This window comes from Capsicum annuum, chromosome 2, assembly GCF_002878395.1.
Source record: "Capsicum annuum cultivar UCD-10X-F1 chromosome 2, UCD10Xv1.1, whole genome shotgun sequence".
NCBI classification, from domain to species: domain Eukaryota; kingdom Viridiplantae; phylum Streptophyta; class Magnoliopsida; order Solanales; family Solanaceae; genus Capsicum; species Capsicum annuum.
The window spans coordinates 135,328,228-135,345,104 of record NC_061112.1 but is presented as its reverse complement, the minus strand read 5'-3'; the positions used below and the strand labels follow the sequence as shown (position 1 = coordinate 135,345,104).

At 35.0% G+C, this 16,877-nt stretch overlaps 3 protein-coding genes across 6 annotated transcripts; 1 reads left to right on the top strand and 2 right to left on the bottom strand.

Annotated features, from left to right (window-relative positions):
* Positions 1–449: 449 nt before the first annotated feature.
* Positions 450–2,776, top strand: LOC107859652 (trans-cinnamate:CoA ligase, peroxisomal). The gene is made up of 2 exons (XM_016704727.2): positions 450–797; positions 1,010–2,776. The coding sequence occupies exons 1-2, from the start codon at positions 465–467 to the stop codon at positions 2,546–2,548; spliced, it is 1,872 nt and encodes a 623-aa protein (XP_016560213.2). The 5' UTR covers positions 450–464; the 3' UTR covers positions 2,549–2,776.
* A 144-nt stretch (positions 2,777–2,920) lies between these two features.
* On the bottom strand, positions 2,921–4,795 carry LOC107861273 (glutathione S-transferase F11). Its single transcript, XM_016706620.2, has 3 exons — positions 4,435–4,795; positions 4,241–4,289; positions 2,921–3,641 (listed from the first exon to the last, which is right to left on the bottom strand). Exons 1-3 carry the CDS (start codon positions 4,579–4,581, stop codon positions 3,151–3,153), a joined length of 687 nt encoding a protein of 228 aa, XP_016562106.1. The 5' UTR covers positions 4,582–4,795; the 3' UTR covers positions 2,921–3,150.
* A 1,416-nt stretch (positions 4,796–6,211) lies between these two features.
* LOC107859651 (phytoene synthase 2, chloroplastic) lies at positions 6,212–10,389 on the bottom strand. Of its 4 annotated transcripts, none has more exons than XM_016704726.2 (7): positions 10,095–10,389; positions 8,941–9,680; positions 8,789–8,839; positions 7,872–8,044; positions 7,443–7,678; positions 7,031–7,223; positions 6,212–6,601 (listed from the first exon to the last, which is right to left on the bottom strand). In XM_016704726.2, the coding sequence occupies exons 2-7, from the start codon at positions 9,404–9,406 to the stop codon at positions 6,422–6,424; spliced, it is 1,299 nt and encodes a 432-aa protein (XP_016560212.1). In that variant the 5' UTR covers positions 9,407–9,680; positions 10,095–10,389; the 3' UTR covers positions 6,212–6,421. The 4 variants fall into 4 exon arrangements, with proteins under 4 accessions (XP_016560212.1, XP_047263063.1, XP_047263062.1 ...); XM_047407107.1 differs by having other exon boundaries at positions 10,243–10,383; XM_047407106.1 differs by lacking the exon at positions 10,095–10,389 and adding an exon at positions 9,803–10,004.
* Between the last annotated feature and the right edge of the window lie 6,488 nt (positions 10,390–16,877).

Sequence of the window (16,877 nt, the reverse complement as noted above, 5' to 3'; positions counted from 1 at the left end):
TATATTTAACTACTAAACTATAACCACGTCCTATAATTAGGTAAACTTTAACTGTGGCGTCGCATTTATATGTTAGTTACCTCCTTTTTTCTTTCCTATCGTGATTTTTTCATATGCCTTATAATTTTTTTTACAAAATATAACCAAAATTTAAAAAGGTCCACACCCGAAATTTGAATGGTGACAAATGGAGTATCTTGAGGTTATTATTATCCCAGCCGGGTATATTGGTGAGGTGAAGCAGCAAAAAGTTGTGTGAAAACTACCAGGTCATCACTGGGGTATTCAAGGTCAACAGTACCTTTATTCAAACTACTCTTTTTTTGGGTGTGTGTGAGAGAGAGAGTACAGGTCAATGCATATGGTTTTTTAATTACAGATTCACTGCAACTTCCTTACTATTTCCATCTAAACAACCATTAGGGACCCATATGGACATGAGTCCAAATTCCACTTAGGCTGTGATGCTTCTCTATATAAGCAGAACCTATGAGCTGCATCTCTTACACAAATTCTATTGCCTGTCTTTGCAAATCATTTCTACAACAGTTCAATTTATTAGTCACAAAAGGCAATTCAACGTTGCCCTTTTGCATCCCATGGACAATTTACCTAAACGTGGAGCTAATTATGTGCCTCTTACTCCTCTCACGTTCTTAACCAGAGCCTCCAATTCTTATGCCAACCGCACCTCTACTATTTATGCTAATATCCGCTTCACTTGGCGCCAAACCTATGAGCGTTGTTGTCGCCTCGCTTCCTCCCTCAGGTCCTTAAACATTGTCAAGAACGACGTGGTGAGTGTACAATTCAACCTTCTAACGTGATTAATTTGCATTGCGACTTAAATTGTTGATATTCTTAATTAATTCCTTGTTGGGTTGATGTGTTACGTAAAGTAATAGTATTACTTTTGGTTCCATTATCTAATTGAAACAAGAATACCAGCTATTTTATAAAAAATATGAGCATATGTTGATGGTTATTTTTTTTTTTTATGATCACGTAGGTTTCGGTCCTGGCACCAAATGTACCGGCCATGCTAGAAATGCATTTTGCAGTGCCAATGGCAGGGGCTGTGTTGAACGCCATCAATACAAGGCTGGATGCTAGAAATGTTGCCCTTATTCTCAAGCACTCGGAAGCCAAGATCTTTTTTGTTGACTGTGAATATGTCGACAAAGCTAAGAAGGCCATTGAAATACTAATGGCAGACTTTCAAATGCCAATGCCCCTCATCGTTGTCATTGATGACCTGGATTCCCCAACTGGAATCCGGTTAGGGGAGCTCGAATACGAGCAATTGGTGTACCAAGGCAACCCTGAATGTGTCCTTGAAAATATTGATGATGAATGGGATCCGATTACCTTGAGCTATACATCAGGTACGACTTCAGAGCCGAAGGGAGTTGTGTACAGCCACAGAGGTGCTTTCTTAAGCACTCTGAGTTTGATTTTGGGGTGGGAGATGGGTACTGAGCCTGTCTACTTATGGTCCCTCCCTATGTTTCACTGCAATGGTTGGACTTTCACATGGGGAATAGCTGCAAGGGGTGGGACCAATGTTTGCATCCGCAATACTACGGCCCAAGAAATCTACTCCAGCATAACGTTACACAAAGTAACACATATGTGCGCTGCACCTATTGTCCTCAACATAATCCTCGAGGCCAAGCCACACGAGCAGTGCCAAATAACAACCCCAGTTCAAATTCTAGTGGGGGGTGCACCCCCACCAGCACCGCTCCTCGAGAAAATAGAGAGGCAGGGGTTCCACGTGGTCCACGCCTATGGGCTCACAGAGGCCACTGGGCCAGCCCTTGTGTGCGAGTGGCAATCCAAGTGGAACAAATTACCCTGGGAAGAACAATCCAAGATAAAAGCCAGACAAGGCCTCGGCATACTGACACTCGCTGATGTTGATGTGAAGAACTTCAAGACTATGCAGAGCGTCCCTCGCGACGGGAAGACAACAGGGGAAATATGCCTGAGGGGAAGCAGCATAATGAAAGGATACTTAAAGAATGAAAAGGCAAATTCAGAAGTATTCAAGAATGGTTGGTTTTTCACAGGGGACATGGGAGTGATTCACCCAGATGGGTATCTGGAAATCAAAGACAGGTGCAAAGATGTGATCATATCAGGTGGAGAGAACATCAGCAGCGTCGAAGTAGAAAGTGCAATACTAAAACATCCATATGTCGTAGAGGCCTCAGTTGTGGCCATGCCACATCCCAGGTGGGGTGAAAGTCCATGCGCCTTTGTTATATTAAGGAAAGACTGCAACTTTAAAGAATCGGACATCGTAGCACACTGTCGGAAGAACTTGCCAGGATTCATGGTACCAAAGAAGGTCCAATTTGTGGAAGAATTGCCCAAAACAGGAACAGGGAAAGTGCAGAAGAATCATTTGAGAGCAGTGGCAAAGACATTTGCAGTAACGGAAAATGCAAATCAAAAAACCAAAAGGTCAAGCCAAGTCAACAGGGAAAAGCCTCGTTCATACGATCAAAGTCATCAGCAGATTCTTGCATTGTCTCGTCTTTAGTGATAATATTTTTTTAAAAATTGTATTTAGTGCAAAAAATGCTTAAAGAAAGACCTGCATAGAGATTTGCGGGTGTTTGAAATTATTAATAGTTTATTGCCATTGATTTTTTTCTAAAAAGTTGTACACCACCTTCATATGGCTTCCATACTTCTTTGTGAATTGTACTGTAATCTAGTATGAGACACATTTTGCTAATAAAATTTAATCGACTCTTTTTGGCCGCCACTAGTCCTACTTTACTTAATATGTTATGGCAAGTTATTTATTCTATTTTCGTGTAATTTATTTATATTTGTAATAAAGAGTTATGAGTTATAGTGGATATGTATCATATCGTGATGGTACAAATATATTTGGCATACGTCAATGTGCAGAAAACTTAAACTCATAGTTTAAATTTATCTTTTTAGTCCGTTACAATACAACTAGACTCGAAGATCAACTCCAAATACAATTTAGGTTCTATTCTAGTTGAACTATGCAATACTAGTTGCAACGCTTCAATTCCAAATTAATTAGATAGAGTCGGCTATATGAATTTTCAACATCCACGCCGTCCATATCAAAATAATCTTGGATTTGTAGTGTTTCTTAAACTTTTAAGCTGCTTCTTTAGCTGGGCCAGGTGACATCTCTGATTTCTTCATGATCATGAGGTCCAACACTTTGTTCCAAGAAGGCCTGCTTGAAATATCCAAATACCAATCCTGCAAACACTTCCTCTTAGTCACCAAATGTGCAAAGCCACCGTCATTCATCACAAATCTAAGGCTAGGGAGGTGGCTTAGATCAGCTAAGGAGAAAAAATCTCCTGCTAAGTATTTGCTCTTGGACAACCTTTGTTCATATATGTCGAACACTTTTTCCAACTTGTCGGCACATTTTTGTACCAATGTCATGTCACTTTTGTGACCCATCTTAGGGAATACGAGAAGTTGGAGTACCATGTTGTATACCAAGTCATTGAAGTTGTTGGATTCCACTTCTAGCCATTGATCTACTAGAGCTTTCTCTTCCAATGTGGTTCCTGTTAGTTTGGTTCCCTTGTCTACATATTTTGCTGCATAATACCTTATTATTGCTCTAGATTCTGGAGAAAAAGAAAAATTAAATGTTAAAAACATTTTTAAATAAAAGAAGGTCGACCCAACTCGGCCCACTTAATAATGGGCTGTGGGATAGACGGGACAGTTCAAAACGGGTTGAGTTAATAATTACTTGGGCTGAGTTATAATGAGCTCTTACCCAGTCTAACTTGTCAGTTTATTTTCTTATACTAATTTGTTTAGTTACCTAAAAAAAAATATTTATTATGATTGTATATGACATATAAAATAAAGTTTTTTTAAAAAAAATATTTTGACCAAGTTCTCACCAGTGCATTTCAGCTACATATCTCTCACAGGTGCATTACAATCTAACTTTTACATAGACTTAAACAGGCGGATCAAAATAGGTTGAGTTAATAATTGAGTTGCATGCTTTCCTAAGCTAATTTTGCCACCCATAGTGGGATGGGTCTCATATGGCCCATTAGGAGAAGCCCAACCTAGTTTGATAACTGATGGACTCACCCACAATGGGACAGTTGGGCCTGGCTGAGTTGACAGGTATAGTTAAGAAAGCCGATAATGTATGTTGTTAGTGTATATACTGTATAATAATGATATATTGCATGTAGACTGTTACCAAAAAGCCTGAAATCGCCCTCTTCAATGACAGGAACATGTCCAAATGGCTGCAAGAATATAGGAACAAAGACATATTAAACCAAGTACTAGCTTTTTTAAATAAAATTATTGTCAAATACTTTTCCCCTCTAAAATTGTGTTGATCAAACTTTTTTTCCACTTATCACTAATAACTACGGGTGATTTTAATACCTGTAAAAGCAGAAACTCGGGTTTTTTCTGCTCGAGAGAATCAAGATCGACATGAATAAGTTCAAAATCGACTCCCAACTCTATGAGGCAAACCATGACCCTTTGTGGACATGCAGCCATTGCTGATCCATGCACTTTCACTACCATTTTTATTTTTATTTTTAAATTTACAATCCTCTTTTTATATATCAATATTTGACTATACTTTCTCCTTAAATAGACGATTTCATATGCATGCAAAAGAAAAATACAAAATGAATAAGCTTAAAAGAAATAAAAAAAAAAGATTAGTGGGGGTTATCATGTGAGAATCACTTGCATTTCAGTTGTACAAGCAGAAATTAAAGTGCTTAAAACAGTTGTACTTGCTGGTCATATGATTGTACCTAAATTCGGTGACCTGATTTTTTTACAACATTTTATTATATTGGGGGTTGGCACGTGAGGATGAGCAGCAACCAGTGGTTGAGTGGAGGTTGGAATGCTACTTACCTAAGGAATGAATGTGCATGGTATTTTTAGATATTCAATTTTATTTTTATATTCAAATACAATTTTAATTTTAAAATATACTTTGTTAAACTTCAACTTTATATATTTTTCTTTCAAACGTAAACAAAATCATATTCAAAAGAGTACTTTGAAAAACAAGATTTCAAACAAGTACATAATAGATGTATCATTTACATTATAAGGCTGATGCACATAATTTTTCTATTGTTCACCATGCGGCCTGGGCGGAAATAGGGGGAACGATGAACCCTATCAAAATATATATATATATACATATGGTCAATATTATTTATACGTACATATAATTATCTCTTTTAAATATCTACTTTCTTATATATATTAAATCTCCTAAATGGAAAGAAATAGCTCCATTCATGTTGAAATTAAAGTTCAAATTCCAAATTTATTAATCTTAGCATTGAGGACTTAATTACTTTTAGTTTCAACGAACATAGATTTAGTTTTTAGAAATTTTTGTAAGCCACAATAAACGATGGTTACTGAAATGGCCACCGATATATATATGTGTGTCAGCAAGTTTGTCGTTGTTGGATTTTTTGTCTGCCTATCCTCTAGCAATCTTTCAGCAGGTTGGATTTTGTTGAGATTCATTTAATCTTGGTCAATAGGAAATTATGAAAGATCTTACATAAGATTTTCTTGTCGATCGATCTCTGTATTTGTCAACTGTAAACTTAAAGGTATGTTCGAAAATTATACCAAAAAGAAAATACAATGTTAACTTTTTATTAATAACTTTGTGGTTACCGTTCTAGTTAGAATAGATGATGTGAAATTTCTTGTGATGTATTTTTCCTGATACGGTTGGCTTGTTTTGAGTGATCAAACTTCAAACGACCAATCAATTTGGTTTGTTGTATACGACTACTCATGTCACTTCAATGCTTGTACGATTTGATAGAGTGACCTTTACTTTGACTGGACATGCTACCCATGACATAACATGATGGATTATGGATTATGGATTTTGGAGTTAAATTTGTATTCCACTACGCTTGACACGTGGCATGAAATTCATGTGGACATTTGGCTCCGAGACATAAGTGGGCTTCATGTTTGCACCCAAATGAAAAAATGAAAGAAATTCTTGACACTATTGTATGGGATTGAAGGTATAGTATTGTGATTATAACTTTACTTTGTACTTACCAATTTAGTGCAAGGTTCAAATCTCACCCAAGATCTTCCCCACTGCTTACTTCCCATCCTCCCAAAAGAAAAAAATAGATAAATAAATAAACAGTGGGAGGAAGTAAATTCTTTACATCAACTAATAACATTTCACCCTAGGGGGTTTGAGTATGTGAAGAAACATCTACCAAGAAATCGTCATATTGAATTTACAATCTACTTTTGATGATGATACAAATGTAGCAAAAGATATCTCATTTACATGTACCTTGATTTTGTTTAAACGTATAGGACTTATTAATTGTGTTCTCAACAACTTCATTCATGTCTTTGTTAGTGAAGAAGAAGTTAACTTGGGGGGCACAAGAGATCTTGCATAAGCAATGGGCAAGGTGAGAAGCTTCTTTGGCTTGCTCACATAAGCCCTCCTTGTGAAGTTGTTGTAGTCGTTCGCTTCAATCTCATCTAATATCTTGCGATACAACAGCAACGATGCCAACACCTGCAGCAACAAAAGAAAAATCAGCTCATTCTCATATTACTAGAACAAAGATTCACTATGTAAGCTCAAAGCAAAATTAGACCATAAATGCATAGGCACGTCGATCAAGCTCACTTTCCTCTGTCATGTAGGAACATAAGCAGCACATAACAGAGAAGATTTAAGCCGATTTGGAAGATTTAAGAGCTTGAAATTGAAAACTATGATACCATTCAATGTCTACCAGTACGACGGTAGTCCATACTATAGCCAAATGAGGGAAAGTAATTTTGAACTGAAGCCTATTCTGCTTAATTTGCCTAACAATGTCATGGAATGTTCACAATAAGAAAGTTAAGGTCATATTGCTTTTTCTTCACTACCATAATGATAAAAGAAGAAGCAACAGATACGAATGAATTATATTCATGTAACTTTATGACCACTTACCGGCCATCTACTAGCAGAGCTCAGTTCTGCGACTCCTTTCTCTGCCTGATCAAAGAATTTCCTTGCCCTCTGAATTTGCTTCTTCATAAAAATCCTCCACTTATCAGTCACTCTTCCAGCAAATATGTCTTCGCCGGAGAGCCCTGCCTGTGCTAATTCATCTTGAGGTAAGTATATTCTTCCTCTTCTTGCACTATACGAAAAGAAGCGAAGGCATTTTAAGTACTGAACACATTGTGATTCAAAATGAACTGGGAAAAAAGGGCAAAATAGCTTGTAACTTTTTTAAAAGAAAAATGGATCATCAGCATTACACTGAACTTAGATCTGAGAAATAGACAACTCTTTTGATATATTCTGGCATGTTGCTTGGGAAATGATCAATATGCATTAAATGTAGCTTCATACTTACTCTTCTCCTACATCTCTGAGTATATTGGTTAGTTGATTCGCAATCCCTAAAGCCAAAGCTGCATTATATACACTCTCCGTAGTTGCCTTTGATTCAGGTGCAATGCCCATAATTGGAACACTCATCAATCCTACTGTACCAGCGACATAGTAACAATAGAGATATAGCTCATCGAAGTTCATGTATCTGGATTTCCACAAGTCCATACGCATTCCTTCAACCATATCTCTGAATGGCTGCACCAGGTATATGAATAATCAGAAACTTCACATGGTTGCGAGCGAGAGAGGTTATTAAACACAAAATAAACATATGGAATTACTAGAAAACTATCAAATTCCACAAGTACTTGCATCAGAATAGCACTCATCAAAAGAGAGTATAATCTGAAACTGGAGAAGATAATGATGATCCAATAAAAGAGACTACCTGAATATCAACTGGAAATCTGGAAACGGTATCGGATAAAGCTGCATCAAGCATATCAAATGGCCGCCCGCTGAAAATATCTTCCAGCCTGGCCTCCCACCTATCTAAAGCTTGTGGAGTTATGTGTGATGCATTAGGGCCATCAACAAGCTCATCAGTTCTCCTGCACCACACTGATTAAAAAGAACACAGCTTTTCAGACGATAAGTTCATTTATAAATGCGCTAAAACAAAAATCGCTGTCAATTTCCCCAAGGGTCTTAACTTGCTTGACTATAAATTAATCTAACGAGCAAGCCAGAAACACCACATAATTTTTTCAATTTTAAGCGGTCTCGCACTGGCAAGATCAAATCCTTCTTGGAAGCAAAATACTTGAAAGCACCAACAGTACCAGATATACCATAGTAGACTATGCACAAAGCTTGACCAAACTTATAAAGACTGCCAAACGAAACAGGAAAGAGAATCAGATCACCAGTTTTACACCCAGAAGAACAGAAAATTGTAAGTGGGAAAAGCCAACTGTATAATGTTAAATTATCTGAATTCTGCTTTCTTTAACCTTTTGGACTGAATAAAGAGCATAAGATTTTGGTACACAGAGAACGTAACTACCGGCCAAAGAAAAAGTTGAAATTATGACAAAGATTCCCAAGAAATGACAAAACAAACAGTAAAGCATGTTATGATTCCGCAGATCCAGTCTAATAATTTATCACTTATTCTGACTGTTGTATATGGTATAAGAAATTAGTATCTCCTCTTTATGCATATAATAATGCCTCACAAGCTAGTAGAGCTCAACTTGCACCTATAATATTCAATGTCTAACTAAAATATAGTTCTCCTTTATGTTCCCAGTTAAACATAGATACACATAAGTTAACCATATGTCTTGAAAGTTGAAACATCACCGTATATTGCCCAGATAGCTCTTCTTCTGTCTGGAGTCATTAGCAGGGTTCCTGAATACGAACCAAACAAAGATCAAATTTCCTCTTCATCAACTGATACCTTAACCAAGATTTTGTAAACTAAGAAAAGATTAAAGAAGGCTGAGACTGACCTAAGTAAAATGTCTTTGCATACTCTGCACATACTTCGCCACAACGATCATATGCTTCACTCAACAAGCCCAAATTCCCCGGAAGCACAATATCCGGCTTCACCTCTAAGTCATCGGTAGATCTCAGCTGCCTCTTAACTAAAGCTGCCTGCTTCAACACCACATCATACACCTTTTTCTCTGATGACACAGCCATTTCTCCAGCTGGGCTAGCTACCAAACTGGACTGTACAGCGAAACTGCTTCCATTTCCAGTTCTTGATCCTCCCAAGTCCGAATATCTCAAGCCTGCATTTAAAGACCCAAAATTCCACCTCTGTCTCCCACCTTTCTTGATTCTCTCTTTCCACATCGAGTTCCTATCCCGACCAGGGACACGATTCCCTTCTCGTACTGAATCCAAGAATCCTGTCCCATTTGAGACCTCGGAATTTGGCGAAACAACCCACAACAAAGCAACAGACATGCTTAAACAAGAAACCTTGGTAGTCTAAAACAATTCCCAAGTTTTTGTCTGTCCTTTATGTTACCTTCTCACCTCACCTCAGCCTAGTTTATCCCAAATAATTAAAAAAAATTCTACTAGTAGATATCCACTAGAGTCTATCCACCAAATTTCAAGCAATATCAACGATTATAAAAATCGCATGATGAGAAAGTGACCCAACTTTGGCTTACACAAGCAGACTTATAATGCACCACTCATCAACAAGAAGCAAAACCTTGGTCTTTCTGAGTTTCTGCACAATGAGATAAACCAAATATACTTTATATATCATACAACTGATACAGTTATAACCACTCAAAAAGCATAAAAATTCAAACTTTTGTTGTGAATTAATAAAATAAAGTATCCCAATACCAAGAACCAAATCAGCAAACAGCAAAATGCAAGAATCTTTAAAAAATTACTCAACTCACAAATAGAAAAACCCCCAAATGAACATGGTTCACACTATATTTTAAGTAATGGGAGATTACTATATATAGTTAATTGTATTATAATAAGCTCCCTTTCTAACTTTGATTTACACGTAGAAACTGTCTAGAAAAGGAAAAGGGTATTCATATCTTTAATAGTATAAAAATATGATTATATAATGGGAAAACCAGATTAATAATGAAAGCTACAGGGGGGATTAAAAATAACCAACCTGCGAATAGCAACGTTAGTTGAAATAAAGTAAAGAAAGTGCCACTTCTTGCTACTGATCTCAACAATTTCAGCAGCATTTACTTGTTTGAATTATACTTCCTATATATTTTTGAATAGCTTTTAGACCATTCAAATTTTTTGTTCACCTGTGTAGCACGAGTTGTGCTGATTATAATTAAGTGGTTCAGATTCTATCTCTATTCTCTTCTCTTGTAGTTTCCACCTTTTAACCTTTTTCCCACACTAACACCTGGTCAGAATGAGAGGTGTAAAAGTATTTCTTCTAAGAAAGTTGTTCGGTTTGAGCTGTAAGGTATAATAATAATAACAATTTCAGGATAAAATATAAATTATTTTATTTAGTATTTGGTTGGAGTATTAGTCAATCTTATTGGGTTTATTTATATCATAGTGATTGCATAACTTATATTATGAGATAATTTTTTTCTCAGATAGCTAATAACTTGCTCCCAATCAACGCCCCCTAATTCTTTCAAGTATTGGAAATTTGGAAGGATTAGTAATTCATCTATTTATTAGTTCGGCTTATTTCGGTCCAAACTGTTTTAATCTATTAAAAATTAAATTGATTATCAATCAAATTAACTCATTATTGAGAGATTTAATCGAAGAGATTATTTAAAAATCAAATAAAGCAACTAAAATTTAGCAAGAACTAGGCAGATTGTCCAATCTATTTTAAGCTCTTATAACTTTTGAGCGAATCAATAATTTATTTATTAACTTTAACTTTACTTTATCCCTTGAAATTAAGTTGAATGAGTCCATTTGTGACCTCTGGTCGTAACAGATACACGTAAATTTCACACTGTCCGCCACTAGTTAGTATTAGATGCCGTATGTGTAAGTTCTAGTACAAGGACGAACAAGACTTGTAAATATTTTTGTATTATATTATAAATAAATCCTTGCCTGTTTCACCAAAAGAAAAAAATTCTAGTACAAGGACAGATGCAAATATATTTAAATCGAAATTCTAAGGATTACTCTTTTTATGTAAAAGCCCACATTATTATTTCTGACGAGACCTAACATTATTTCGTATCAGAAGTTTGGTTGGAAATTGACCTGATTTCCAATTTTAACTTTCGAGGAAATTGATGATTTACACAAAAGACCCATTAAGCTAGTCTCTAATAAGTTATGGCTACATTTATTTTCCAAATGATCCTTAATATAGTATATAAGTAGACAAAGGTTGAGGTCAGACTGGTTATAAAAGGAATTTGATCTTTAAAAAGTAGAATTCACATATTTAAAAACTACTAGAAAATCATTTTTCATAATCTGGAATACTTATTATGAAATATTGTAATCTAAAAAACATTTGACTTCCCAAATTGAAGTGGTGATAATTTGGTGGGTTAAGTACCCGAGATCTCATGTTTAAACCCACAAAATATTACTAGGTTATTTCCCTTATGTTCTAAAGTTGATGGGCAATCTTACCTGATATGTATTATTGATTGGAGGTGATATATTTCTTGTGAAATTAATCGAGATATGCACAAGTTGACTCAAACATCGTGTTATTAATAAAAAAAAAAACTAGTAGTATTTTATTCTGACATGTGGTAGTAACTAAGATTGTTTATTAATTTCTCTTTCTCTAGTAGTAATATGAACATTATTGAGACCATTATAGCAAGTAATACCAACTTTAGTAATGGGCTATGGAGATGTGTCGAGAGAGGACACGTGTAACGTCAGCCCAATCAGCGGAAGATAAGGCTATCAAAATAAAAGTGGGCAGGCTGGTTACGATTTACACGTGGCAAATTTCAATTGGATGAAAAAATCTTACCCTTTAACCCAACTATGAGTCAGACTGGGCCATAGACGAGAAAGTGCCAATACCAAAGTCAAGTGGGTTGTGGGCCCATATCGCGGGACATAGACCAGAACGTCCGAACCTAATTTGTCTTTAATACTGCACGTTAAGAATATATTTATTTATGAAAAAAATAAATAGCACCATAATTTATTTTACTAAATTACATAAAATTTCTATCATTTTTATTAATTATCTATATTTAAAAAAATAAAAAATAGATACATTCGTAAATTTTCAGAGATAAAATTTTAATTATATATCTCTCTTTCATCTTGTTAATATATTATGTATCTCGACTAAATAATTTTAAAAATATATATATCTCAATAATCAAAATTATATACCCGAATATTAATTATGTATCCAAGCAAAAATGAAGTAATTAATTGTTATATTTTTGAGTTGAAAATTATGTATCTCAATTTTAAAATTATGTATTCGAAGTATTGGTGGAGGATGGTCACATTAAGAAGAGATGACAGTCGTACATTGATAGGTTATTGAATGACGAAGGGGATAGGGTTATTGTATTATGGGAGCTGAAGCACACAGAAGAGGGTCGTGACTTTAGTTATTGTAGACGTTTTAAGGTAGAAGAGGTCAGAGAGGTTGTTCGCAGGATGCGTAGGGGTAGGGCGAAGGGGTTTGATGAGATCACTGTGGATTTTTGAAAGTTTTCTGGCAAGACTGGCTTAAGGTGGTTGACTGAATTGTTTAACGACATTTTCAAGTCGGCGAAAATACCCGAGGCTTGGAAATGGAGTACTATGATCATTTTTTATAAGAACAAGGGTGACATTCAGAGTTGGAATAAATATAGAGGTATTAAGTTATTGAGCCACACTATGAAGATTTGGGAGAGAGTGATCGAGTTGATGAGGATGGTGTCTATCTCGGAGAATCAGTTTGGATTTATGCCCGGGTGCTCGACGACAAAGGCAATTCACCTGGTGCGAAGACTGGTGAAACAGTATAGAGAAAGGAAGAGGGATCTACACATGGTGTTTATCGACTTGGAGAAGACATACGACAAAGTCCCTAGGGAGGTGCTTTGGAGATGTTTGGAGGTGAGTAGGGTACCGGTGACGTATATTAGAGCAATCAAGGACATGTATAATGGAGCTAAGACTCAGGTGAGGACGGCGGAAGGAGACTCAGAGCATTTTCCTATCTTGACGGGGTTGCACCAGGTTTCCACTCTTAGCCCCTTTTTGTTTGCTTTGGTGATGGATATGTTGACGCGACGTATTCAAGGAGAGGTGCCTTGGTGTATGCTTTTTGCAGATGATGTAGTTTTGATTGATGAGACGCGGGGGGTGTGAATGATAAATTAGAGGTGTGAAGACAAACCCTTGAGTCTAAAGGGTTCAGGTTGAGCAGGAGTAAGACAAAATATTTGGAATACAAGTTTAATGACGTGAGGCAGGAAGACGAAGTGGTAGTAAGGTTGGATTCCCAGACGGTGTGTAAGAGGGATAGTTTCAAGTATCTGGGGTCCATGATCCAGGGAAATGTGAGATTGACGGGGATGTTTCTCTCCGTATTGGGGCGAGATGGATGAAGTGGAAGCTCGCCTCGGGGGTGTTGTGTGATGGGAAGGTGCCGCCCAAGCTTAAAGGTAAATTCTGCGGGGTGACAGTCCGTTCGGCCATGTTGTATGGAGCGAATGTTGGCCAGTCAAGAACTTTCACATTCAAAAATTAAAGGTGACAGAAATGTGGATGTTGCGTTGGATGTGTGGGCTTTAACAGGGGTGATAGAGTTTGAAATGAGACTATTCGGAAAAAAGGTTGGAATGGCTTCGGTGGAGGACAAGATGCGAAAAGTTCGATTGAGATAAGTTAGGACATGTGATGAGGAGGGTCACGGATGCCCCGGTTCGCAGGTGTGAGAAGCTTGCTTTGGATGGTTTTAGGTGGGGTAGGGGTAGGCCGAAAAAATAGCGAAGAGAGGTGATCAGGCGAGACATGGAGCAATTACAGCTCATTGAGGACATGACCCTAGATAGGAAGATCTGGAGGACGCGAATTAGGGTAGAAGGCCAGTGTCAGTTTGAGTCGTTGGGGTATTAAGGCATGACTTGGTAGATGTATTATTCTTACAAGGACACTTTGTTGCATGCTTTATTGCGAATGTGTTTACTATTCTTTGCTTATTATTTCTTGTGGGTGGCGTATTTATTTCTTGACATCTTATTCTATGCTTTATTAAGTACTTGTTTATTACTCCTTGTCTTGAGCCGGGGGTCTATCAGAAATAGTCTTTCTACTTCTCCTGAGGTAGTGGTATGGACTGCGTACATCTTACCCCCCAGAACCCACTATGTGGGAATACACTGAATTTGTTGTTGTTGTTGTATTCGGATGTTAATTATGTATAAAAAAATTACAATATACGAAATTATTTATATTTTATCAAAGAACATAGATAGAGAATAATTAAGTAAATTTATTGAGATTTATGTAAATTTTACTATATTTATTATAATATTAATAATATATTTTAAAATTTTAAATTTGATTATTAAATATTTTAGATAGTCATTTAATAATAAAATAATGTTGATTATAAAATGATAAACTTGTAAGGAATTTTTTTTCTTTTTTTTTTAGAGAGAAGTATACATTACCCCCTTGAACTTGTTGAGTTTTATTCATGGTATATCTGAACTTTTATTAGTCCTAAGTACCTCCCCGAACTTATTCTTTTAGTACGTCGCGTGGTCCCTTTTTGCTGAAAGTCCACAGCGTATAATACACACGCGGATACGTGAAAAAAATGCTGATGTGGCTGTCCACATGGATAAATACCACCCACTTCCCTTATATTTATCCTATATTAAAAAATAATCCTCTTCTACCCTTAATTATCCAATTTTTTTCTAAAAAAATGATATTTTTCAGTTTTTCTCTACTCCAAAACAGTAAATGGTTGAATTTTCGTCAATCAAGTAAGCTATTATCTAAACATTTATATTTTTTGGTGTGTGTTAAAAATATAAAATTATTTTTTTTAGGTTAGTGTTTCATAGTAGTTTCCGATTAGTGTTTCGATTAGGATTTTGAGGAGACTCACATTTCTTAGTATAATTAACGAAGTGAGAAATTACAATTTAAGTTAGGGACGTATAAAAATTAAACCGACAAAAATGTTATTGATTTATTGTTATAGGGTTAACGATTTTTTAATTATTTTATAAAAAAAATTATTGAGTTATTGATTCGATTTTGGTTTTTTTTACTAAATTATTGGGTAAAACGATAACCCAATAAGTTTATGCTAAATTATTATTTTACATTCTCTCTATACATACACACACACATATAAGTAGAATTTTGGTTGCAACTAAGATTCGGGTTCTTTTCATGTTAGTTACTATTTTTTTATTTTATGAGTATTTTCTTAACGGTTAAATCGAAAATCAAATCTTTGGGGACTAAAAATCAATAATCAATATAATTACATTCTCTTTATTATAAGTATGTGTATTATTTTCTTTAGTATTTGTTTTGTTATTATCTTTTAAGATATCTGCTTCGATATTTAGTACATTTCTTTAGTTACACTAACCCATATGATATATATAACTAAAAATTATACAAATACACAATTTATGTTTCTAATATGACAAAAAATCTCAACTCTCTAAACATATTACAAAAATCCCAACCCAACATATACACAGAATGTTATGTATATATCGGTTATATTATGTATATTAATAATGAGAGAGTAAAGTAATTAAAAAAATCGGAGAGAGTATAATTACTTTCAAAAGGGTTGGTATTTATGTTATTTATACTATATATAATTAAGATTACAAAATTGAAAGAGTTTCATAAAAATGAAAAGTGGAGTTTTAGATTGAATTAATAAACGGATGAAATTCTTTTTTAGATTAATAAATGAAATTTTTACAAAATTAATAAACGGATGAAAGTTTATTTCATAAACTAATTAAGAGATAAACTGGAGTTTTACAAAATTAATAAATTGATGAATTTTTTTTTAGATTGGAAGTAACGAAGGAAGAAGGATAATAAATAGTGAGAGGGATAATTGAATTTTTTGACAAAAATTAAAGCAAAATATTTTTATTTTTATTTTTTTAACCATTAAAAAGGCTGATTTGACTGAAAAATTACTCCATTACGCACGTGATGGAGTGTGAAATCCAAACATTTTGCCACATCACCAAAAAGGATTATGTGTCGTACTAAAAAAATAAGTTTAAGAAGGTACATAGGACAAGTTAAATTTCAGATGTATCATGAATAAAACTCGATAAGTTCAGGGGTAATAGGTATTTTTTTTTTTAGGGGCGGGGTGTGGGGGTGTGTAAACAAGGATCTATGCGTGTGTTATCAACAGCCAAGTTGGGTTGAAGTTTGTTGAGGGCTATAAATTTGACACGTAGCAGTTTGCGCTTTCTTCACCTTTTTTTAAGGAAAAAACAAAACAAATTTCCTGGCAGATACAAATAGAATCAGTTTGGATAAAATTATAAGTTGATTAAAATAATTTAAAAGCTATTTTTTATTTTTAGGAGTGTTTGGTAAATTTAAAAGTTACTTAAAAAAAATTAATTTTAACTTTTTAAAATTGTCTTTTTCCCTATTTTTTTTTAGCTTATAATCCATTAAAAGTTGATCAAATAAAAAATATTTGTGTCCCTCATATTTCTCATTTATTTCAAAATTATCCTCTTGTAGTCTAAAACACACTTCTCTTTCACTACAACACACTTCTTCTTGTAATTATTAAGCATTTTCACTTTTTGTATTTATCGCGAACTTGACTCTGGCCATATTAGTATCTCTTTTGTACGAAACTTCTAATTTATGAAATATGATTTTTATGTATTATTCTCATTCTTTAATATATTCTTTTTAAATTTGGACAATTATTATAGTACAACATATGAAT

Bases quoted from the DNA above. Each gene is read 5' to 3' on its own strand.
- LOC107859652 (XM_016704727.2), top strand. From the start codon at position 465: ATGCTTCTCTATATAAGCAGAACCTATGAGCTGCATCTCTTACACAAA. The intron at 798-1,009 runs GTGAGTGTACAA...ATGATCACGTAG, and splicing joins ACATTGTCAAGAACGACGTG to GTTTCGGTCCTGGCACCAAA.
- LOC107861273 (XM_016706620.2), bottom strand. From the start codon at position 4,581: ATGGTAGTGAAAGTGCATGGATCAGCAATGGCTGCATGTCCACAAAGG. The intron at 4,290-4,434 runs GTATTAAAATCA...ATATTCTTGCAG, and splicing joins CCGAGTTTCTGCTTTTACAG to CCATTTGGACATGTTCCTGT. The intron at 3,642-4,240 runs GTAACAGTCTAC...CTTTTTCTCCAG, and splicing joins GGGCGATTTCAGGCTTTTTG to AATCTAGAGCAATAATAAGG.
- LOC107859651 (XM_016704726.2), bottom strand. From the start codon at position 9,406: ATGTCTGTTGCTTTGTTGTGGGTTGTTTCGCCAAATTCCGAGGTCTCA. The intron at 8,840-8,940 runs GTCAGTCTCAGC...GTTCGTATTCAG, and splicing joins TGCAAAGACATTTTACTTAG to GAACCCTGCTAATGACTCCA. The intron at 7,679-7,871 runs GTAGTCTCTTTT...TACCTGGTGCAG, and splicing joins GATTTCCAGTTGATATTCAG to CCATTCAGAGATATGGTTGA.